The sequence below is a fragment of the Centruroides sculpturatus genome, unplaced genomic scaffold (assembly GCF_000671375.1).
Source record: "Centruroides sculpturatus isolate CEXI.00-Female unplaced genomic scaffold, Cexi_2.0 scaffold5, whole genome shotgun sequence".
Taxonomy (NCBI): domain Eukaryota; kingdom Metazoa; phylum Arthropoda; class Arachnida; order Scorpiones; family Buthidae; genus Centruroides; species Centruroides sculpturatus.
This window is the reverse complement of record NW_019384397.1, coordinates 901180-927823: the sequence shown is the minus strand read 5'-3', so window position 1 is coordinate 927823 and position 26644 is coordinate 901180. Positions and strand designations below refer to the sequence as shown.

Sequence of the window (26644 nt, the reverse complement as noted above, 5' to 3'; positions counted from 1 at the left end):
ATAAATATATTAATAAAATAAATGTATCTAATTTTATTTATTTTTTCAATTAAAAATTGTACTTTTTAAATACACGTTTCCTTTTCTATTAGTGAAATTTGATTTTTAAGAATTCGTGTTATTTATTTATATATTATAATATTTTAAAAAGATAAGTCTTAAAATATAGGCTATATAAAGCTAAGAAACCATGTTTTAAAATAGTATTAAATAAAATAGTTATATAATTTTAAGTTTTTAATAATTTTTGAGTGACTTTACAGTAAATAAATTAAAATTTGTTTTGATAAATAGACCTATATAAAGATTTTTACAAGGCAATTTTTTAGCGTAAAGAATAAAGATATTTGTATAAATATTTCTAAAAATTTCAATATATTTAATTAATTAATTATACTTTTAAAATAGTTTATTATAAATTTATTACCATTTTGATAAATTAAGTAAGGCATATTAGATTTTCTATAGAAGGGACTTAAACTTCCGGAAATAGCGAAAAGGAAGTCGAACTTTACACATCCTGAGTCTGATGAAATCGAAATTATTGTTTAAATACTTCATTTTTTACCCATTTTTTTAAAGAAAGTGATAATAAATCATGTGTATATCAGTAATCTCTTTTAAATTTATTTGAGATGAGAACCAAGGTGGTCCATATTACTTTGTCTCAAAAGATATTAGTAACTTTCTTGATCTTGCTTTCACCTATAATTGTGCTCTATCTATCAATTACGCTCAGGGGTTCAATTCTGACCATAATGCAATATGTCTAGATGTCTTGTTAAATACCAATAAACAGCAATCTGCTAAATACATTAATATTCCCATTTGGGCCTCATTCAACGTTACTGAGGCCTCAAAAATCCTTTGCTCCATTGACTGGATCTTCTTCGACTCTCCTATTTCTCCTCAGAAACTTGCCGATAAAATTTACAACTTGTTTTCTGCCACTATTAAAAAATTATTACAATTCCGTAAAATAAACTCTTCTGCCAATACATGGCTTCCTCATTTTATATAATATATAATGTAACTTATGTTTTACTTTGTTTATAATTTTTATTATGTCTTTTATATCTTTTATATTTTGTAAGTATTTTATTGGGGATCATTTATTTCTTGTTGTCAGGAGGGTGGAATACAATCGTCTCTGACGTTTCCAATTGTATAGGCAGAAGGTGGTATTGTAGAACACTGCAGGTATTATGGAATTCCTCCATTTCGAACTGATAATAAAGGCGAACTGTAGCGAATTGTGGCTGAACTGCACTAGACAGACATCCATAGCGAGAGGAAAACCCTTTTCACTTCAATTAAACGGTTGTCCGTAGTGAATTAGCATATTTGCGTTTTTCGAAATTCGAAAGTTTAGAATGCTAAGTGAATTTAATTATTTTTAAAATATAAATCATGTAGTTGTACGTTCACTGGTGCACGTATTCCGTTGCAGAGATTTAGGGGTACAGTACATATTAATCTGTGTAATGTTCACGTTTTTTTTAAATTTGGTCTTCACTATAATGAAAATGGGGTTCCATAATACCACTTTCTCCTCTACTAAATTTAAAAAAATTAAAAGAAAAAAACATTTGCGATTTAGATAAGCCATTAAGCTGATTCACTAAAATCATGTTACTTAAATGCTGTGATTCTTCTTATACTATGAACATTGATTTAAAAAAGTTATGCATCCGAATAGAATATTGCCAAAGCAGCTAACGAATTCTGATAAAGGTCGCATTATCAGACTGAGGGAAGCAGGATGACCGAATTACACATTATCTGGGTCGTTCTGACCTAAGCGTGAGAAAGTGTTAAGGACAATACACACGTCAAGACCAGGTTCTGAATGCCCCAGACAGAATGCCAGGACAGACAATCATCTGATCGTCAAACAAATACAAACAGCTGCAACGGCATCTTTGTCCATCAACCAGAAATAGTTGAAAACCTCATTACAGGATCCATACTATTGGAAGGCGATTAGCATAGGGAAATTTGCATAAACAGTGAGTGCTACGCGGCTTGTCACTAGCATCAGTTTCGTTTGTAATGGTGCCTTGATAGAGAAGGATGAACCACTACGTACTGATAGTTTACTAACCGGAATTCATCACTAAAGACGAATCCCGATCCTGTTTGGAAACGAGCCAATTATGAGAGCTTCAATCCTGTTTTTACTGATGAGTGGATCATTGTCATCACTGTTGGTGTTCTAGTCTGGAGAATAGAAACGGCTCCTCAGATCATCATGCCATTATGAAGATCGATCATCCTTATTCTATTGCCTTTCAAGCAAGACTGCAAACCAATTTTTCAGCTGGATAATGCTCGACTGCACACAGCTAAGGTTTACCAGAAATATCTGTCATGCTGCTACATTTTCTTGGGCTTTTTGACTAAAGTTTACATATACGTATGCTAATTTGTATATTAAAATTTATTTATAGGAATTGCTTTAGCTAAACGAGAAGGAATTTATCTAGGAAATTTGCGTTTGAATAATGTTTTGCACGAAGTCGAAGGAGACGTTTACGTTATAAATAAAAATTCTTTTTATATCAAAAATTTTAACTATGATGGCAATGCACCTGGTAAGTAGTTAACAGCTTTATTTTATAATTTTTTTAAAATTAAATTTTATAAATTTAAAATCTTTAAAAATTAATTTAGATGCACATTTCTGGGTTGGAAATTCGAAAGAACCCTCTGCCAAAGGAACTAAAGTTCCAGATGAATTTGGAAGGTTTATATTTTAGATCTCATTATTTTTATTATAACTATATATTACTATTAATTAATTATTTTAAAAAACTAATATTATTGTTATTATTATTATTATATTTAAATTTTTTATTATTAAAGAATAAATAAAGAAATAAATTCTATAAAATGAAAAATCCCTGGGGCTTTTTCAACCCGTCCAATGAAAATTTAGATAGAATTTAAGTTAAAATGTACAAATAGAGAAACAATTATTTAATGTATTCATTTAAAATTAATTTATATTGTCTAATATCATTCCTTTTTTTTAATGTTATTAACTTTATTCAGTATTTATTTTCATTACAGTTTCAGACCTCTTGAAAAATATCAGAATAAGGATATTGTAATATCATTACCGAAAAATGTAACCTTTTCTAATATAAAGTGGCTAAGTGTTTGGTGTATACAATTTAATGTATGTACCATTATTATCAAATTTAGATATTATGAAATTAATTATAAAATTACTTGTATTGATTAAACCAAATTTCAATTTCAGGCGAATTTTGGATATGTAAACGTTTCCAATTTTACTCCTCCCGAAGAAGTGACCCTTTCATCTTTGGTTTCTAGAGCTCATGGAGTTAAATCTGGAAAGATAATTTTGAAAGATTCGAAAACTATTATCATACATCAGTTATATTACGATGGTGTTGCTCCTGGTCAGTTAATACTTATTTGCGTTAAATTTTTAAAACTTCAATACAAATAGAGTAAACGTAGTTAATATGGACCACCATGTTGTCTTTGACTCACTACTTTCGAGTAACTGCTGCAATTGAATTAACTTTGTGATGCAAGGTGCGAAAACTGATACCAATGATATCACAAGAGCATCTACGTTAGTTTCATCATAAAAATTTAAAAGTGAAGATAATATAAACAACTGTGGTAATTCACATTACAAGGATGCTTCTAAAAACAAACAGAAAGTTACTATTTTGTATAAAATATACACAGAAATGTGTCTTCTTTCTGCTCCATATTTCAAAGATGTGTCCAAAGTTGGCACTTCTAACACTGGATCCATTCCTCACCAGCATGGTAGCGGCAGAATAATTAGAGTTGCACTACTCTTTTCCTTCTGGTTTTGCAAGAAATGACTAGTAATGTGTACTACAGCAGCGTAAAATTTGCTGATGATACGGACCATTGTCTTTATCATCTGCAATTGCTTTGGATCCAGAAACCAATTCTTAGCACCAATCAAACAGCAGATACAACGTTGACAATGCGTAGATAATCAAGAATAACAACACAGCAAACTACCAAAAACATTACGATCTTTGGCAACTTATCCATTTAGCAGTTACACGGGTTGCAGTATCAACGACCAACAAGAGTTGAATGGTATAAAAAACGTCCGAGTCTCTCATCTACGTTCTCATTGAGTGGCAATCATTTTCAGCATACAGGGGCAAGGGAGTGAAGCTATTGTTCTCCGAAAGAAGACGGGTGAATCAGTACAGAGAAATGTAGGTGGTCTATATAAGCTGAGTTTACTCTATCATTAAGTCTTGGCCATCCAAGACTAAATGTTTAATCTATTCTATATCTATCTATATATAGATTTTAATGTANAACGTCCGAGCCTCTCATCCACGTTCTCATTGAGTGGCAATCATTTTCAGCATACAGTGGCCCAGTGAAGTACGCGTCACGCTATTGTTCTCCGAAAGAAGACGGTTGAATCAGTACAGAGCAATGTAGGTGGTCTATATTAGCTGAGTTTACTCTATCATTTAGTCTTGGCCATCCAAGACTAAATGTTTAATCTATTCTATATCTATCTATATATAGATTTTAATGTATATATTGTATATATATATATATATATCCAGATCTTTCACAGAAGTGAACTAATATTATCTGGTCTACTAGCGCATATATCCTATATTACTTTATAAAAGATTTGTCTAAATATATTTTTTTTTCAGATGCATATTTTCTTGTGGGAAAAGATAAACCCAACCCATCCGGTTTTAAAGTACCAGACGAAAATGGAAGGTTACTTTCTATTCTCTATTTTCCTAGTTTTAAGTTATTTATAATATTATTAACTGTCTATTTCTTAACATTTTCTAATTAAATTGTTTTAATTTCATTTAGACAAGGAAAAATAAAGGGTTATCAAGGAAAAACTGTAACACTTCGTCTTCCGAATAATCTAACGTGGTTTGATTTAGATTGGTTTGCTCTCTATTGCATTTCATACAGAGAAAATTTCGGTGAAGTTTCTATTCCAAAACATCTAAATATCCCAATTCATTTATCTGATCTTTCTCAAATGCAAAATGTAATTTCCTTTTTAAATATATATTTTAAACATAATTATATTAAATCGTAGCACATTAATCTATAAAAAAAAATATTACATTTTAAAGCAAATTCCACCATTGGAGAATTGTTATGAGATGATTAAAGATCATCTTAATGTCAGATGGAAAATTGATGGAAATAATATTTATATTCAATTGGAAGGAAGAGCTAGTAAGATGTTATACTGTTTAAATTCTGTTTATGACGGTTATGTAAGTAATATAAATACTTTAATTACTGTTTCAGGTGTCAGTGAATATTTATCATTTGGTATTAGTGGTCATCAAGATTATGCTTCAATGGAAGGTGCTGACGTTGCTGTTACTTTTTATGATGAAAGCGAATCAACTGTCAAAGTTGTAGATTATTATCTCATCAGTAAAGCTCAGGTTTGTAAAGCAGTCATTATATTCTTAATCATTATAACCTCATATTAAATGTTCTTTATTATTATAACTAGTGTTCGTTAAACGATGGAGCTTGTCCCGACATTAGAGTCGGTGGTTCACAGAATATCATGCTGATGAATTCGAAATATAGAGATGGAATTTTAATATCAACATATCAACGTCCTTTAGAAGCAGGTAAAACTTATAATTAGATAAATCTAAAAGTATGTATGGCTGAATTTAAACTACACTTAGAGCTTTACATATCGGCTTATCATAATTATTATTATAAAACTGATTATCTGCTTATCAATTCTAAAACATGCCCTGGGAAAATACATAAAATTAAACTAGAATTCAATAATTTATTGATATAAATTGTAATTTTATATATTATAAAAATTGAAAAAAAAAATAATTTAACTATTATTTTAATCAAAGTTGATACGAACGATAAGTCGATAGAAGTAAACAAAACTACAACTGTTGTAGCAGCAATTGGACCGATCAATTCCAGAAAAGAAGTGGCTAAACATAGATTAGTTACAAGAGGTAATAATTATAAGTATTATTTTTTTTATAATTGAGCATTTCCTAACAATTACTCATAGATATTTTGCGGTTCCCATAAAAGTAGTATTATCTACAAACTTATTTTGTGAAAAATATAATAAAATATATTATACAAAATGGCTGAAAACTTTTAAAACATAATTTTAACGTCACGAATTTACAGATACAATTAAAATAAATTTCAACGAAGATGGACAAGAACAACAACAATGTACTCCTTTAACATCAGATACGACATCTAAACCCTTTCTTAAACCTTGGCCATCTCTTAAAATAACCGACGAGACAATATTCAAAGCAAAGATAGGACCCACTGGTGGAAACAGAGGATATTCTGCTATAACTGGTTAGTATAATAGTAAATTATTTTTTTCAGTTTTAATTATATTAAATAAAATGCAAAATCTTTTCTATAAATCTTTAACATTAGGTATACCAAGTTGGGGATTTTGCTGGTGGATTAACGGATTACTAATACCCGAACTAACTGTAAAAAGAGGAGTAACGTATACTTTTATTGTAGAAGGAGGTAACGATATTACTAACGGTGCTAAAAATCATCCTCTTTATATTACAAATAATAAAGAAGGTGGAGGATATCAAAGTCAAGATGAACTTTGGACACCTGTAAATATGAATTTAAGTAGTTTTAATGATAATTATTAAATTTAAAAACATTCTATATTTCATAGAAACATATGGTTTACGCTGGACTAGAAAGAGATGGAAATAATACAATCTTAACAGGAGGTAAGTCATTAAGTATCTAACAAATTTGTATTGTCTATCACTATTAACATGGTATTTTGATTTTAGGAGGACGCTTTTGCGAATATAAATTAAATGGTGTGGATATGTCAGATAGTTTTGACACTTTCGAAGAATATAAGAAAACTGTAACGTTAACTTGCGATGAAGGAAATCCTGCAGTATTTAATTGGACACCCAATCATGATACACCCGATATTGTTTATTATCAGGTAAATATATTTTTAATTCAACCATATAAAAACATTTCGCATAAATATTTATAAAACATTTTATATTTTTAGTGTTATACACACAGGAATTTTGGATGGAAAATTCACGTGGTTAATTCCACTGCAACGATACTATTATCGTGGAACTGGATTTTATTTTTATGTATTTTCAATATTAAATTATTTAATTTCTATGTAAGCATTTGGTAATAAGAAACTTTACACGGAGAAATATTTTCTTTTATGTAATTATATTTCTTAAACTGCATTCTTACTGTTTTTTTGTATTTCAAACGGTCAAAATGTCAATTAAACCACGAGTATATTTTATCGTTTTATGAGTTTAATGTTTGTTGGACTATTTAAATATTACAGATTCTTAAACCGGCATAGAGAACTGAGTTCGAATCAAGACTAAATCGAAAAACCCCAGGGTAATCCGTCCGGATATATCAGGCCCAGTTCCTGTCGCCTGATATATTTGGAGTGTTCAACCCGGCTGTCCGATTGTGGGCTTACCGAACCCATAATGAGCCTGTTAAAAAGAGAACCCACAGAGCCGGAGAGAAAGAAATACTATCAAATATATACCGTATATGTATGCTACTGTAAAAGTCCGAAGTCCGGCAAATCCGGACATTAACCGGTATTGATTGGTATAAGTCCGAAATCGATGATAAATGTCTACAATTTGTGCTTATTACAAGAGATACCGGATTTACCGATCGGCTTGAGTTAAAAAAGTATTCATACATATCTTGTTTTGTAACATACTTACAGTACAATAGAAATTTAAAAAAAAAATTAAAGTATCCAGCTTGAAAAAGGTAGAATTTTTAATAATGACATAAATACTTTTTCATACTTTCTAGCCTAAGATGTTTTAAAAAAATGTTTAAACCTAAAAGAGAACATTTTAAAACATTTTATTTATTTATCTAATACAGAAATAAGGATGTTTGTTTGTTTGTTCGCGATGTACTCCTAGGCCGTTCGACCAATTGCTACGAAACTTAGTAGTTATGTTCAAATACATCTAACTTGAATCATATCATAATCCTACACCAAAAATTTCGATTGCATTTCATTACAGCGACAATGATATAGCGCGAAATACATGTGCTATTACGTCGTTACTACGACAGGTAGCACATAGCACTTCTGAGTAAAGTGTAGTAGTGCTTTTCCCTCTGTAAATGACCCTTTTCGTGTTAGCAATGGAAATCTAACTCCGTTCGAGAGAAACTTTTTGAATTAAAATCACATGATTTCCGATCTATTCCGGATATTCGAATACAGTTAATCGGGTCTTTCTTCCCCTAAACTTTCTATATTTGATCTTTTATATATTTTGTATTGTTTCTTTATACAGGATTTGTTATTCATTGTTTATACGGAGATGACCAATATTGGTCACTCCAGCCTTGCTAAAGTAATAATGTAATACAGAATAATAATATAATAAACAAGAGCTAATTAGATTTAAAATTATTTAAATTTATTTAAAAAAAAATTATAAATTNTAGAACTTAATAGCAGATATCAAACTTCAAGTAAAAAAAAAAAAAAATACATATAATAAATATGAGTCTAAAAATAAATTTATAAATCATGCTCAGCAAATTCATAGCAAAGAACAGAACATACATGTAAACTTAACATATTTTTCAAAGATAAACATTGTATCATTAATAACATATTACAAGAAAACAAACAAGTCAGATATTTTAAATTAAAATTCAATTTTACATTTTTATATTTTAAAAAATGAAACTTTACCTTATCTGCAATGTTTTCAAGATAGCAATTGCCCATTTCTATTATATATATATATATATAAATTCTCCCTAACGAAAACAATAACTTTATTCGCATTATCTAGTTGATCAAATGATCATAAAAAGCGCCCATCCATATCGTCATCAAATTTCATAACTCGAACAATTTTACGAAATTGGACGAGGATAACTAATATTTACTCAAGTAATTTTTTTTTTCAGTAGAATTTTTGCCCATTTGTCACGCATACAATGTGACTCATTGTTCATTTTATTTCGGGTTAAGTGTTATTGCGTGCAACAATAAATATGATGAATTCTTATAACTATCGATTCTCTAAATACATAATTTTTTTTTTTGTGAAGAAAACGTTAAAAAAAACCCCTGTATTAATTTGTAAAAATAATCGTTATATTTAGGATTTATGAAAAAAAATTGAGAGTGAAAATATGTTTAAAATTTAAAAATTTTTGTATGATAAAACAAAGATGTATTAAGGAAAAGAAGATACTAAAGAGATGATGATGATGATGCTGAAGAGGATGAGTAAAAATAATTATCTTTATTATTATAATAATTTCGTTATAAAATTTAAAGAAAATTCTCTAAAAATGAACGAAAATTACTCAAAAATTATATAAATTTAGAGATTTCCGAATGATAAAAACAAAGATGCTAAAGAAGCTGAAGAGGAAGAAGAAAATTAGAAAGATATTTACTACAATGATTTTTGTTTTTAAAATAAAAATAAAAGTTAAAACGGTACATTCATTAAACTTAATTTGATGATGAGAAAAAAAAAAAAAACGAAATAAGTTTGAAAAATTAGACGTTTTTAAAACATTACTTAAAGTAAAAATAAATGAATAAAAAGTGTCGAAACTAGAGCCACAAGTTGATTAGCATATATTCTACTTTGATTTTCTACTCTGTCAAAGGTAATATAATACATTTAATGGTATAACACTAGAGAGAACAAAGTGTCAAAGTGTATCAACCCTTCTAATGTCAGTTAAGAAGGAAAAAAATGATCCAAGAGAGAGAGAGAGAGCGAATTACTTAAAGCAAGCGAAAGAGCACTTTTTAACCTTAATCTACAGTAAAAACACGCAAACAATGACTGACTGACTAACCTAGAATGATTAAGTGAAAAATTACAAATAAGTTTTTCTTCCACTTTTATCTTCCCGTAGGAATCGAAATCAATATGTTTTTAGTGCATTTCGGAAAAGCACTTATTGGCTAAGATCAACTTGGGAATTGGCTGCAAGCAAGCGCTCCTCTCGTTAATGACACGAATTGTGTTTTTGGAGAAAGATGCTACATTAGAAAACATACTCTTCCGATCTGCGCCTGTTTGACAGCGGTAATTCTGTACAGAAGTGTAATTCCCACTTGAATAACATTGTTGATTACTTTTCAAACATTATTTGCAAACGTTTTTTTTATTTTTTTATTTTATTTTATTTTTTTTTAACTCTCGATCCTCTTATATCAAATATTCGTTCGTCTGTAAGTCTGATTGTTACCTCTAGAGGATGCTAAATCACTCGATCTATTTAAAGGAACGTGTCCAACAGGCCACATTTTTTATACCGAAATTAATTCTTTATTGTTAATTTTCTGTTTTTAAACATATTTTTAAGCTTCATTTTATATCTAGTTTTTAAATATTTAACAATCTTACCTCGTAGAATCCATTGAAGGAACGTGTATAAATATTGTTGATCGTGTAAATGTATTTACTCTTTTCTAAGATTTTCATTTACTTCTCTTCAATTTACATTAATTAAAATAAAGAAATGGAAAATAAATAGAAGTTATTCAGTGATTTCCATAAAACACTTTTTTTTTATGATAAACTTAATTATTTATAGATCTAAATAAATTAATTATAGATTTTAAAGTAAATTTTAATTAGTTTTTACATCATTTGCTTGAATTAAAACGTTTTATTTACTTAAAAGAGATCAAAGTTAATATTTTAAATTGTTTTTTTTTATACTCTACAACATTACAGAAATGGAGTTTAATTCAATTTTTAAGTATTTGTCTGTTTTGCATTTAATTCTCATCCCCTTTATTTCAAATTAGTGGAAAGAGAAGGAGAGAAAGACTATATCATTTACCTGTTTAAAAAATGAAGTATTTTAAAAATATGTTTAAATTAAAAACTAAATATTAAAAAGAATGTAAAAGTAGGGTGTTTTTTTCACACTTACTTAGCTTGAGAAAGAAAAATACTTTACTTAAGCAGGAGTAAGAAAACAATGTCTTCAATCACTCGGATACATTTTAATGACTTTAAAAACTAGGCATTTACTTGTAAGCCGCATCTCTGTTTGACACTACAATTAAACACTTCACACTCAATAAGTGTAAAGCTATCCAACATCTTTACCATTCAAATTACCTGGCTTCTATAAGGAAAAACAAGCTGACAGTATTCCCTATTGAAAGCTTTTCTATTATTATTTTTTTTTTTTTTTATTCTTTTCCCCTTCTTTTCTAACCTTTCTTCTTTTCTCTGTCTCTTCGGAAATTACTTTCCTTCCACTTCGTTCAAGCCATTAAGTTTTAATTTGTAAGCATGTCCCAATAGAACCACTGGTTGAGAAATTTAATGCATACAAATGTGCTAGGGTGGTTCTACTTTATTCTCGCCCACCAATGGCAAAACTGGATGGTGAGTGGAGGCAAGTCGTTAGCAAAGGAGTCCATTTGCCCCGCTGATTTTCCATTACTGTTACGTTTCTATAGGTCTACAGGTTTAGATTCGAGCATAAAAAGAGGGATCTGTTACAGAGAAGGGGGAGAAAGATATCTTCTTCTTTTTTTTTTTTTTTTGTATAAAAGAAGAAGAAAAATGCAAATTAAGATGAGTAAATTCTGTTTGGATATAAAAATCTTAATAAAGAATAAGGCTAGGACGTTTTCTATTCAGTCGACTTCTCTTTTATGTCCCTCGCTAATGTGAGAGAAAAAAGTTACCTATTCAAGAAAATGCCATTCATCGTCATACAAGATGAAGCCAGAAGGTGTTTGTGGAAAATGAAAGATGGATTCGTTTCTTCGCTTCTTCTTCTTTTTTTTTTAATAAGATAAACAAATTCTTAATTAAATAAAATATATTTTTAATCATAACAACAATAATGCGCTTCTAGTTTATTTTCGAAGACAGGTGTTTTTTTTTTTTTTTTTTAGAAACTTATTAATTGAATGTCACGTATTTATATGGAAATCTCTTTAATAAGTTTAGAAAAAAAATCTCTAAAATCTTATTTTTTTATAGAAAAATCCTATAAATTTATCTAAAAATAGTTTATATGACTTATCTACTATATAGGGTGGCCTAAAAGTCAGCTAACCTCATCTGTTCCAGGTATACTTATGAGTAAACTGAGGTTTAGAACAACTTGAAAAAACAAGAAATAAAAATATAATTAAGTATTTAAATATCTGAATATTATTATTTATTAATTAATTGATTTTTTTGGGGGGGTCACCCTTATTAAATATAATAATTACGAGTGTATGGCGCCGCTTATTTAATACTAATTTTAGAATTATTTTTCGATATAAGTTTTAAAAAGATAAATCATTTTGTGTATTTCTAGTTGTTTTCGTTATCAGCGATCGAGTCGATAGTTTTGAAAGCGAACAAATGCGATCCTTAATGAGAATTGATATAATGCTATTTTCTACCCATTCTATTGATGCCAATAGCACAATATATTGAGCAAATGATACAATTGATAAGATAGGATATAAAATCAAAGTTGTTTTTTTTTTTTGTGCTATCCTTCTATCGATGACCGAAACCATTGTTTCGGCCATAACTAGTCTCCGGGGTGACATTTTCTTGTCAGATCTGCAGGTGACTCGGTACACGGCACCCCTGGTTTTACGAGCCACTTACATCAAGGTTTTACTTCCTTCGCCTGATTGGTCTGTAATTGTATGACGTCAGACCAAAATAGCCATAACATAAAATGTGGTGTTAAAGAAATGCAAAAATCCCTCGACTGACGAAATAAAATAACGTTCGACATTCAGGAAAATGTTTGTGTGTTTCTAGGGTAAAATATAAAGAAAAAAAAACTTCTTTACTTTTGGGAGATAAACTTATTCATGTCTGGGAAAACTCTATATTTTTATATATATATATATATATATAAGCTGTATATAAGTTATATACTTTGATTCGTATTCAAAGTTTAAAATTTCAAGAAATTTTGTTCAAACTTTTTACTTAGTTTTTAAAATGTTTGAAAAGAGATTTTGTTTAGTTTGAATTTAGGAATAACTTTAAAAAAAAAAAAATGTTGTTATATTTATAACAGAATAATACATAAATACTATATTTAATACATATTTACTTTATGTATTTGCTTAAGGAGGTATAGGCCTATGTTTTCTGTTTTCCTTCAATACACTTATTGGGGTCGATCTATATAAATATTGGGGGAACGGGCTAACAACGAGTAAAAAAAAAATCTCTCATTGTCAGGTTTTAAATAGATAACTTATTAAAGATAAGGTATATTTGTTGTGTAAGCTACAGTACTCGTTTCTACTTTTAATTCTTCTAATGTGCTATAAAATACGTCGGGAGGGGATAATTTGTTGACACAATAATATTGGGCCTCTGTGACGTTCATAAATACACTTATGTAAAGAGTATTAATTAAGAAATAAATCATAAATGTCTATGAGTTGTGTTCGAACTTATACCGATTGATTATCCGCGTAAAATGTCTATAATTGAGATTATATATAAATGTATTTTAATGCATTGTTAATAAATTAAATCCGTACAAAATAGTTCAAAAAATTAGTTAAATTTATTTTATTTTATACAGATTTAAGATAGATCTAAAAGAGTAAGATTAAAGGTTATCGTATTTCCTGTAGGACCCCTTTTAATACTCGGGAAGGGATATATCAGCGCTTAAACTGTTTGTTATTCTACGTAATCTAAGCTTTAATATTTACGAATAAATATTAAGAATATTTAAGAATAATATTTCATTTAAAAATTGTTATTCCTTCTTAAATTTTTTTTTTATGTTCGACGTTTAAGTTACAAAATTCTTAAAGCTTAGAGTTAAATTCTTTCATTAAATTGTGTAGAGTAAATAGAAATTTTATAAAAAGCAAGCCTTTTTTTTTTTGAACACTTTATTTATTTAACACTAAAATTTTAAAATCTCTCCCTAGATGCCGTTAGTTGTGTTTCGTTTCACAATACAACTAAAGGCATGTTTGACTTCATTCTATTGGGAAATTGCAATGGAAAAAGACTTTCTTTAGTTGTCAACTAACAATTCTTATCTAATTTTTGCTTTAAGAGGGACAAATACTCTTATTTGAAAAGCTTAAAAAGCATCCTTTTTTTTTTTTTCAATTACCAATCACTTAAAAATACTAAATTTCACCTTGAAATAGTAAAAAGAAATTGTCGCTTGACCCCATAGAAACTTATAAATACGTCATAAATACGTATTTACGGTAAAGGTAATTTAGAGGTGACCCTCAGAATCCCGTTGGTATTCGGACTTAAAAAAAAAAAAACATTTCAGATAATTTTAATGAATGAAAATAGGTAAAATGGATTGTGATAGGGTTGACTCGGTAGATAAACTGAATAGATAATTAAAGTCCAATCGAATGACGTCGAGGAGAGTCAGACATGTATTTTCAAATGGAAAAGGTCCATTGACTTAATCTACTAACTTCCTCTAACATTAGAGTATCGTCAAAGTCGTTATTTTTCACCCTCCGAGGATCCCTCTCTGCTACCGATAACAGGTTCCCCAGCAAGGTTATGAAGTAGAGTCCTCCCTCAGTTGCTGACGTGTCATCAATCTTCATTTGGCTTTGCTATCGCCAAGATTTAGCTTGATCCAGTCGGTCTGTAGTAATGGACGTCCTCTATACTGTCAATCCCAAGTTGGAGGTTACCTGTAAACCAACCTGGTCTGTCAATTTATATCTTTGCATTATCATAACAATTTCCAATATTATTTTTTGGAAACTTTCATCTAATCCAACTGATAACTGTTGTAAGTTAGGTATTTGAATCTCGAAATCTATTAGGGTATGAGTTGATTAAAAAGATCTGCTGGTGACTTCATAAATTTCAATGACACTCCAGTAAAGTTAAGTCTTTAAATTAATTGAATTTGCATAAAGGGAGGTGAAAACGAAAGAGGTTATATACTATGTAAACTTAGATAGATTCTTTTTTAGTTTGGCAACTGTTAAATAATAAAATTCTGGTTAAAGTTAAGGTTTGGTTGTGTCCTGTATAAGGTAAACTCTCTGTACACCTTTATTGATAAGAAAATTGTAAAACATTTGTCAAACAAGAGACAAGAGAGTAACCGAATAAGGCAGCCAAGTGTAACTATCAGGAAGCACCCGTAGTCCCAGAAGTAATGTTAGAAAGCTATTGGGAGTCATTAGTGGCGAATCAGGAAATGCAGATAAGTCAGGCAGAGATGTTTCGAATGAAGATTTGTTAATTGCTTTTTAGCTAAATTCTTTGTTTCTAAATCTGTTTCGTTTTGTTATACTGATTTCTCTCTCGGGAATTCCTATTGATAAGGTGTTAATGTTGCTTGTAATGATGAACATTTGTTGTATACGACGAAAACTTCTATCCGTTTTTTTTTTTAAATATTCAATGCATAAAATTATCCTATAAAAGATCAGGACGAAATTTCTTAAATCTTCTTCCTTTTAAAACTAAGTTATGAAATTCTCTTAAACTTTATATCGTAATGAAGTAATGTTGTTTTAATACGAATTTCTCTACAGGAAATTAACTTCTGTTACATCATTTTCTTTCGACGAAATCTTCATTAAATTCCAATTAATATAATTCCTGGTGGATTCATATAAAATAAATTATTACCAATTGAGATATTCTCAATGAAAATAATTGCATATTTGACTATTGTCACAGAGCTATTTAGAATATTTACGGTTAATAAACACAAAATATAATTATTAATAAAATATTTAGTATAAATATAAAATTTTAATACATATAATATGTAATTAAAATAATCCAAAATGAAAATAAAATCGTCCGTCCATTACACTGTTACACTGTTATACGTGTCTGTTATACTACGAAGCTTCTACAGCACAATCTGTAGACTTACATATCAGCACTTTATGAAATTTATAGCACGTAATCTGTAGAATTTATGGCAGTTATAGAACTGTCAGAGTATTATTCTGATTGGATTAAAGTTTTTATCAGTTCTGTAGAAGCTTTTAAGTATTATACCTCAACAATATACAATCTCAGAGCATAATTTTTGAAAAATCTAGTGTAAAAACTTGATATATAAATACAACTTGATATATAAATTCTCTGTAGAACTTCATAAAGTTTAAAATTATAATGTTCTAAGTTTTATGTTTATATTAAACTGTTAAATGCAAATATTTTATTATTTTAAGTGGGGCCTTTCAGTTCTTGTGAGAGACTTAATTCATTTTTTGAGGCCTGCAGCGTTATAAAATTGTATTATATTTTATTAAATAATTAAATTTGACAAAAAAAATAAGGTTATTTTTCTTCATTTATTAAAAATTCAATAGAATGAATGATGTATAAGAAATAGGCCTCATAATTACTAGTGTTAGAGGTCCAGAACGAATGGGCTTGTTGGTTCTTCCTTGAGAGGTCCTGTATGTCTTAATAGAAATAACTTATTTTAAACGTAAATTAAATTCAAATATATAATAATTTAAGCAATTTTCACTGTAGTTTATGAGTTAGTTATTAAGAAAATTATTAAATTATAATTTATAATATTAAAATATTTTTATATTATAGATATAAATAAAAAAAAAGTTTATATAATAAAGTATGAAAAGTTTACTTGATTCTTTTTAAAATGGATAAAAGTAAAGTAAAAGAAAATTGAATTGTATGCAACATATGAAGTCTTCAGTTACCTATCAAGTATGGCTCCTGAAATTGTTTCATCTCCAGAGAATTCTTCTAATCTGAAAACTTTATGCATAGTAAGAGACTCTGAATACTTCTAAAATACTGCATAATTTCGATTTATTTCTTAGAAGAAGAAAATAATATATATATATATTATTATAAAATGTTCAATCTTACATCAATAATCTGAAGCATTAACAATATAGAAAAAAAAAACAATATGAGCAGGGGGAAAGCCCTTTAGAAGCATAGTAGTATTATATTCAAAACGAATTATGTTAATATAAATAGTTTGCTAATATATAACTTCATTGTAGGCCAGACCACATGTTTGCAGAGGTGAGGATGTGTGTCATTTCGGTGTGGAGCAGGTGCGTACTGACTCCACACTAAGACCATTTACGGATGAGTCAAGCGAGTCCAACCCTAGGGGAAGTAATTGGATATGTACAGTATATTGAAGACTGCTCACTTGGACATTGCGCTATAGCACGTCTATAAACACTATATAGGTGTAAACAGTCATCGACTTATTTTTTGATTTAAAGATAACCACTTTGTTCTATATAGACGACAAGCAAAAGGAAGTTAACTTCCCAAGGGAGAAGTTCGGTTCCGTTGCAATTCCCAAATGCGTAATGTAATGGCCTACATACGGTATCCATTATCGTTACAAATGGCTACATATAAGAAAATATAAATTTATAAAAGATTATTAAGTTATTTGACATTTCGAATAATCAAACTTTGCGTCTTGGGAGATGCATCGTATCTACCACACCCGTTGCTGAGATTTTAATCTTTCCCTTGTGGCATTGATGTTAGGTTTTTTTAAGTGTTGCTAGACCTTACTATGTAATTAAAGTGTCATCCGTTGTTGTTTCATTGTCAAAATTGTTCCTTGTGTGATTATCATCCTAGACACATGTCGAGTGTTTGGATTAGGGGATAAAATATTCACTGATCCTTCTTTTTAATTTTCTGACGTTTTGAATTTCTCCTTTCCTTCTGGGAACAAAACTGAAAATAAAACAGGAACAATTATTTCTATTTATACATCTAATTGAAAGTGAAATTAAAAATATTCATTTCTGAAAGGGTAGCAAAACTAAAGGGTAGAGTTAACATTTGTAAGTCTAATTATTGAAACTGATTAACTTTGTTTACTAGATACAACTTTATAAAGGTGCTAATTGTGTAAATATAGGGCTAATTACAACTCAGTAAATATAGAAAATTAAAAATTAGCCCTACATTTAGTCATTTTAAATGTTATAGTTTATCTGTATAAAGGACTTAACTGCGTGTTCTTAACAATAATAAAATTGTTCGTAGAGGTCAACCTATACAAAAAATAGATAAATTGTTATAGAAATTCTCTGTCTTGCTTATTGACAAATGAGTATCTGGCTCTTTTTCTTTTCGGGGAAATAAAGGAAAAATCTAGTGGAGAAGATTTGTTCTTCCACCATCGATTAGTCTACGGATACGAGATAAGGTAGTCTAAGATCGGATTCTTTCTTAAATCTAAGAACAATTTGAGTTAAAAGTTTAATACAGTTAAGAGTTTTTTTTTTTCCTTCTTACTAAAATAAATACAAGGGTAAAATCTTAGACAATGCGTTTTGTTTTTTAATAAAGTTGCTAATTAGACAGTTTTCGGCACAAAAACGTTTGATAGTTTTAAAAAATTATAGCTCTAAGTTATAGCATATAAAAGTCCCTTTTCATCCACAAACATTAATAAATTTAAAAACACCAGGCCTCAAAGCTATATAACTTGGAACCTCATAAGGTAAGATCTTAAACTAATAGGCCATAAGCTGAAAGTTTGTTAAGTACTATGTAAATCCCTTCCGAAAATAGTTTTTTACTTCTGATAGAATTCATTTTTTGTCGGTTATATTTCGAAATATATTTTTTTACCATTCAAAAAAGCGGATGGAAGTGATACAAAGCGATAATTCTTTTTTTATGTAACAATAGGTAACCCAGGTGGTTGAAAGGTCGTTTAACAGAGAGAATGATAAAGATCGAAGACATAAACGAAATTTTTGGGTATGTAAAATAATGAATTCAACACATTTATTACACTTGGTCACGTTCGAATATATAATAAAAATAATTATTTTTCAATTTATTACTTATTTTATGTCTATTGTTTATCTTATATCATTATGAGACTAATGATTTTTTTTATCTTTAATGTTACTCTTTGTATATAAAGTAGGTCACAGCTTGTTTTAGTATTGTGATAAACGAATATATATACATATCTAATTTGTTTAAATACTTTTTTTTTAATTTTAGAAGTCTATTTTTGCATCTAAAGATCTAAAGAAGCTAACGATCCATGCTTATGTTTACTTTAAAAACCCTTATATAGTGAATATCGATGTTCAAATAGCACAAATTTCTACTTTAAGAGAAAAAAAATATATATATGAAAAATATTCTACTGAATAATTTATAGTTTTAAATAGCGAGTGATATACAGTATTCAATTTCAGGGTACAGTCGGCCCCCTATAACACTGTTGATTATTCCATTTTATATGAATTCCATGTTGTACGAGTCACTTAGATTTTAAAAATACATGTGCCGGGCTGTGAACGGCTCACGTATTTGTAAAATCTAAGTGACTCGTACAACATGGAATTCATATAAAACGGAATAATCAACAGTGTTATAGNTATATAGGCCTAAATTGAGTTTAAATTAATAAAATTCTTATAAAATTAAAGTATAAAGTTATATTTTACTAAATTAAAAACCATTTTTTTTTAAACAATTACGAAGAGAAGTGCAATTAAATTTTAAAAATACAAAAGAAAAATCGACTCTAAATAATTAAATTAACGAAGAATAGATGTAAAATTTTATTATTATTATTTTTTTAATCTAAAAGTTAATATTTGTTTATTTACAGAATGGAAAATCAAATAAATAAATAAATAAAATTCGGGGCAATTTGAGTAAGAGCCACGAATTTGATCAATTATAATATATTGCTAGGAAATAGCAATAATGTTTGAGAGTGTGTAATGCGAAACATAAACTTAATCCAGAAGTCAATTATTCATATATCTGTCCAATTAACCCATATTTACTAGGTTTATAATAATGGACTTAACATAATTTACATCTAAAACCGAGACTCGTACGTAAGACAAATTAAATAAAGAAAAAAAAAAAATTCGAACAATTGCAACGATGACGCCATCGACTATGCCGCGTTATTGTAGACAAAGGAAAACACTCTAGGCCCTCCTATCTTGGTCTTCTTCATAAATTTTGCATCTTGTACCCACTCATGGTTCCCTGGGAAAGAGCAAACGGCAGTTCCACTTAAATAATGGATGGATGCTAAAACCTAGAGTGCATATTCATTTCCCGGTGTTTCTCTAGCTTTCAATAGGGGACGAAGTCTTCAGAGAATCACTTAGGAGCCACAAGGGAGATACATCGAGGGAAAACAAAGCATTTGTATGCTGATGTAAAGGTGCGGTTTTTACTTCTCGACGCTCGATATTCGTGTAGTAGCGCAAGTGGGCCCTTCAAATCAAACACTTTATTACTGATTCCAACCTTGTTCCCTTGAGATTTACAGCGCTAAGAGTAGAGTAGTAGAAGGTGATCTTTAACATCTTTCTAACATGGCGACAGGAGAGAGAGAGAGACAGAGAGAACTTCTATTGTTGTACTTGCCCTAAAGCATCTTTGTCCTCCAATTACGAAAGATTTCAACTAAAAACAGTCTTTTTCTTCGACGAAAAAAAGAGATTACTCCAACTCTTGACTGATTTCACGGATTACTGGACGACAACTGTATTGTCGTTCAAAGATCTCTTTATTAATCGATTTTGGTCTTTTTCCCCCCTTTCCCTCTTCTTAAACTCTGCCCGTTCCTTAATTTAATTTCTTCTAACTCGCAATTAAATATATTTTAGCTAGATCATTACATAGTTTGTGAACTTTTTACATCTTTGATTTTCAATCTAACGATTATATATTTAAATATATTTTTATTTATTATTAGTTCTTTAGTTATAAGTGAGAGTAAGCGAGGATTTAANTCTAGTGTAAAATTTGTTTCACTTATTAAGGAGTTTAAAGGCAGATTAAAGTAGTAAGAACAACGATAGAAAGAGTGAATGCGTTTTTAATTTAAATAAAAGCACTTAATATTCTTTAGTAAAATTTTGATTTTTCGTAAATAGGACCATCCGTCTATGGAAATTTATATTAAAAATAATTCGTTTTGTTTGTTGCACGTATAAGACATCAACAGACTACAGATAAAAGTTAGATATTTAATGAAAACTTTCATTTTGAAGACATATACCGAAAGACACATCTACAGCAGAGGTTTATATACAATGGCAATGTAAAAATACGAGTACAAAAATTAAACACATATTTACAATAGATATAATCATAGTTTTTTTTTTTTAAATGAAGAAATAAAAAGGGATAACATTAAATCTACAACTCGTCGGCGGATGTGGAAAAAACAAGAAGAGGAACACGTTGCAATAGATGAGTTATGTACAAGAAGAATCGCAGCACTTATTTGGAGGAAGTGACGATGGAGCCGCCATAGGACTGTCCGTTACAGGTGGGCAGAGCAAACGGATTCATGGTGGCAAAAGGTGATGACACGATACCTCCCATGCCTGAGGATAGAGAGAACCTGCTTACATAAAGGTGGGTACATCTATAATAATGTATACAATCTTTAATTTTAAATATTCTTGTATCTAATCTTAACTCTCTCTTACCGTTAAAAAGACCGGGAGAACCGGGTACGGGCATGTTACCTAAATTCGCTGGGCTCCCGTAACCACCATTCATGGCACCACTACCATAGGAACTACCATTTGTACTGTGAGGGGTGGAAGCATTTGAACCATAACCACGAGGGGATACGCTGTTACTCTGTGCTCTACCATAATCTACAAAAACGAAAAAAAAAAATTTTCTATGTAAGGTATATTTGTTGTGTAAGCTACAGTACTCGTTTCTACTTTTAATTCTTCTAATGTGCTATAAAATACGTCGGGAGGGGATAATTTGTTGACACAATAATATTGGGCCTCTGTGACGTTCATAAATACACTTATGTAAAGAGTATTAATTAAGAAATAAATCATAAATGTCTATGAGTTGTGTTCGAACTTATACCGATTGATTATCCGCGTAAAATGTCTATAATTGAGATTATATATAAATGTATTTTAATGCATTGTTAATAAATTAAATCCATACAAAATAGTTCAAAAAATTAGTTAAATTTATTTTATTTTATACAGATTTAAGATAGATCTAAAAGAGTAAGATTAAAGGTTATCGTATTTCCTGTAGGACCCCTTTTAATACTCGGGAAGGGATATATCAGCGCTTAAACTGTTTGTTATTCTACGTAATCTAAGCTTTAATATTTACGAATAAATATTAAGAATATTTAAGAATAANATTTTAATTACAGTTTAAGGGAAATAAGAATTTAAAATATCCAATTAATATCATGGCTAATATACGCTTTAATAAATTAAAACAAAATATTGCCACAGTTTAATGTTTAAATCGTTCAAATATATAATTTTCTAAGAAATTAAATGTAATTTGAAATGCAAGCAACTTATTTCGATGCTTCATCCTCCCTTATTTTAGGCCTTATAAAGAAATTCATAGTGTGTAGGCCTAAATAATGAAGTCGGTATTAAAGAGGTGTCAACAAAGCCGTTATATTTACGGGGAATCAAAAATATTTCTTACAAATTATTCATTTTATTGCCTTTCTTTACAATTTTTAATACTGTTTTTTTTTTAATATACTAGAGGCTTCATAAAGATAAAAGGCCTGAAATTATGTTCTGTATTTATTTAATGCTAATTCTTCATATAGTACTATTATTACTTAATAATTATTAGTGCGAATTATTGCTGTTAGTCTAATGATTATATAATTGGATACTCCCAATCTACATACATAATTATTATAAATTCGTTTCCAAAGATCGCATCGATGCCGCTTAATCAAGGCCTTTCAGTAATCAAGAGAGACCCGACCGGTTACATTTTCGAGGTTTCTAGTATATTAAAAATAACTTTAAAAATGATATTTTATGTTATAAATAATAAAATTTGACAAAAAAAAAAAGTAAAAGATTTTCTTCTTAACACAGAAGAAATGCGTTGGAATGAGTACTTTGTAACAAAGGATTTTGAAGCTCCCGTAAATGTAAATGGCCTTGCCGATGGGGCCTGATCTTCAGTGTAATTATTAATTAATAATTATTAGTGTAAATTACTACAGTTAGAATAATGACACTAACTAGATAACTCTCAATCTGCATACATAATTATCACAAATTTGTTTCCAAAGATCGCTTTCAAGTCACTCTTTCTCGTTTAATACATCATTCTATTGTTTTATATACACATAAATAATGATGCGACGAACAACATATCAGTTTTAGATTGAATTACACGTCTTAATCTATTGTATTCTTATGATATTATTATAGAAAATGGTTAAGATGAGTTGCAACAACTAGAATAATCATTATTGTAGATATTTTTAATAGCTAGAAAGCTACATAATAGCTAGAAAAATTCGTTTTTTTTAAATGTATATTTATTTAAAATAATTATTTTTACATAATAAATTCGATAGAAAGAAATTCATCAGTTAAAAAATCTAGAAAAGATTCCGAAATATTAAAAGTGAAGCCCGAAGAAAATCATCCTATTAATTTAAATAAATACGATATATTCAAGTTACTGTAAATGTATACCAACCATGATATTTACCAGTTCCGTTTTCCTGCACGTTGACAGCAAGTTGACCTGTGTAAGCGTTAAACCCTGACATTGCCGTAGCATTGTTGAGGGCGGGTGACCTAGGTGCAGGCAACGCTAGTTGATTATTCCGAGGCATGCTGTATAGTGCCTCTGCTAAATCGGCTGCCCTTTTTAAAATTATTTCCTACAAGAAGATAAAAAGATTTAATACATTATCATTAATTACATTTATTTAAGTTTATTTTTCACACACACATACCTTCGGTAATTTCTCGGGATCTCCAGGATGACGAGGAATAAGTTTCGCTAACCTTTGAAAACCGTAATCGATAGTTGGTTCGTTCAAAGCTAAAAATATAATTCTTAATATAAGACTTAATAAAATAATTAATAAAATTAATAAATTTTTATCAAATGTACTCACAGACATAAACAAACCTTCCTGGTGCTCCCTTACAGAACTGTTTTGATTTGTAAGACAGTGTCACTTCTACAACGCCAGGGATATGTCTCGGTGGTGTTTGCACCCTGATGGCATGTGACGTGATAAGCTGAGATCAAAATCAAAAATAAGATACAATTTTCAAATATGAAAACATTAATTTCTTAATATAGATTTAAATCATATAATATCTTATTTGTCATTGGTTTATAAAGAAAACAATTTAATCCTTTCTTCGGGCTTAGTGATTTTAGGCTTTTATTATTATGACGTCTACTAAATTAATTAACGAAAAATTAAAATTTTATGAGTTGCGAAATAAACATGGCACTTAGTTACAGTTCACTCTACAGAAGGAAATTTAATATAATCCTGTGTTAATGCATCAGCGTGAGGAGCTGATATAGGATCTTCTCGAAGGAATACAACGATCAAAAATAGTCTTACCTCACTCCACACCAACATTGTTCCGAAAACAACTTGTAATCCGTCAAAGAAATTGTCTCCGATGATGATGACTGTCGATCCTCCGCTCGTCCATCCTTCACTGGGACTAATGGCTTTGATGCACGGCGTAGCTGCAAAATGAACTAACAGACTTGATACAGCTACGTGTATGCAAAGCCACACATTGCGTGGCTTCTATATTCAATCATCACTCGCGAAAATTAATAACAATTAACTTATAACATAAAATTGATGCAAGCAGATGGAGAGAACAGAAACATTGCTATGTCCCATGAGTATAGACAGTCAATCCGGTAATTTGATGGGAGTTAGGCCTAACATGGCAACCGGAGGGTTTTTTAACATTAATTCCTATGGGACTAAGACCCACGCACGAGCACATGATGAGTCACAGATATGATACATCCAGTCACCATATGTCGTTCTGTTACCTCCTATCTGCCTTTAACTCTTTACAATATTTGGTTAACAATCCCAAGAGATGGGGCCTAATGTCTATTTTACTAAAAGGCCCTTTAGTTTTCCTATTTGTGCTTTAATTTCTATCGAATACTCAATGTAAAAACTTCAAATGTTTTTAAATTGTTCATGTAATCAAATTGAAAATTTCACCATAAACTCGTCATTTGTAATGAGTTTTTTAAAAAAAAGACTTAAAAAAGAACTATTTTAACAATTTTTCTCTTGAATATTTAGATTTTTTAATTTAATTTAACTGTTTTTTTTCATTTTTAATCAATCAAAATAAAAATAATTAAGCATTTAGTAGGCCTATACAAATAATTAAGTTCTAGTAAACATATTAAAGGTAGAAACTTTAAGTAATTAAAATTTTCGACTTTACTTGTTAAATATTAAAGAACTTTCATGACAATTTAAAAATAATAAAATCTACGGAAAATAAGAAAGTATTTTATGGAATTTAAAGAAAATTTTTGGAGTAAAAAAAAATATTTAATTTTAAGGAAAATGTTTTTAAAAGGATCGGAGTGTTTTAATTCAACGAAATGAACACAATTAAATACAAAAGATAAGAAATCGTGAAAAATAAATCCAATAGATTTACTTTATCTGCGCCTAACACCAGAAAAAAAAAGAAGATATTCGAGGTACTTTTGCCTTTCTAATAAATCTGCAACAACCAAATCCCGCGACATACTTCTAGTCCATCGCCAAAACGTTTCTCTGGGAAATTTGAGTTTTTCTACCCCCAAGTGGATGGCACACAGGAGAGATAACTTTCCAACGACTTCTCCAAACTTCTCCTGTCAATCTGCAGCAGACTGATTTTTTCCTTCTGCCTCCCAACTTTTGCCGTTATCGATTGCCCGGGCGAATCCCCGGCGATGCTCTTGGGACAAGGTACAGTCCAACGTTATTGTGCCAGGAATTAGCACGACTGCCCGTTACTTCAGACGGACTGCACAAGACGTCAGGTCAATAAGAGTGATTGAATGTCCGAGGGGCAGTGCAAAGACGCAGACGATTCGATTAATCAAAGCCTCTCCTCCCCTTCCCTTCTATCGAGTCCGAATGCCAAGCCCCAGGCTATCTCCCTGCGAACAGGTTGTGCAGAAATGAAAGTCCAGAAGACCTCATTCCCCAGGTGACATGGGCCTGGAATTTACCATAACTTTTTTCCATTTTCAAAAGTTTCGTCTCTGACGTTCAATTTGAAACCTTTTCAACTTTTAGAATGGACGTTCCAGATTAAAATTCCTTTAAAGTTTGATAGACAAAATTTTATTCCCATCGTAAATGGCATCGTTTAAATGTAACCTATTAAAAAATCTCTTCCTTTTCTTACACTTTCCAATCAATAATTTAATTGTGTAAATACATCATTTTTATTAATATTTCTTTTATTTCTAAATTTTATAAATTATTCTAACCAATTTAAATGTTTAAAATATAGTGAATTCTTTATACTCTTCTTCTATTTATAGTCAAAATTTAACCTTAAAGTTTAACTTATTAATACAAGTCGACCCCCCTATAACACTGTTTGTTTTTTCGTCTTATATGAATTCCATGTTGTACGAGTCACTTAGATTTTACAAATACGTGAGCCGTTCACAGCCCGGCACACGTATTTGTAAAATCTAAGTGACTCGTACAACATGGAATTCATATAAAACGGAATAATCAA

General features: G+C 29.7%; 2 protein-coding genes across 2 annotated transcripts in view; one reads left to right on the top strand and one right to left on the bottom strand.

The window, feature by feature from the left end:
- Positions 1–2443: 2443 nt before the first annotated feature.
- LOC111618452 (protein Skeletor, isoforms B/C-like) lies at positions 2444–7365 on the top strand (the record flags this gene model as incomplete). Its single annotated transcript, XM_023359996.1, has 15 exons — positions 2444–2594; positions 2674–2746; positions 3073–3181; positions 3266–3428; positions 4704–4773; positions 4876–5062; positions 5151–5256; positions 5332–5474; positions 5546–5669; positions 5916–6026; positions 6211–6393; positions 6478–6674; positions 6740–6797; positions 6864–7027; positions 7100–7365. Coding segments are annotated over 15 exons (1977 nt in total), but the record flags the coding sequence as incomplete, so codon positions are not given.
- Positions 7366–21128: 13763 nt separating this feature from the next.
- Positions 21129–26644, bottom strand: part of LOC111618451 (transcription factor collier-like) — a 67577-nt gene continuing 62061 nt past the window's right edge. The window contains exons 9-14 of the mRNA XM_023359995.1: positions 24475–24669; positions 24010–24136; positions 23845–23933; positions 23583–23769; positions 21560–21733; positions 21129–21454 (exon numbers count right to left, since the gene is read on the bottom strand). Of these exons, the coding sequence (XP_023215763.1) occupies positions 21348–21454; positions 21560–21733; positions 23583–23769; positions 23845–23933; positions 24010–24136; positions 24475–24669 (879 nt within the window). The 3' untranslated portion in view covers positions 21129–21347. The remainder of the gene's footprint in view (positions 21455–21559; positions 21734–23582; positions 23770–23844; positions 23934–24009; positions 24137–24474; positions 24670–26644) is intronic.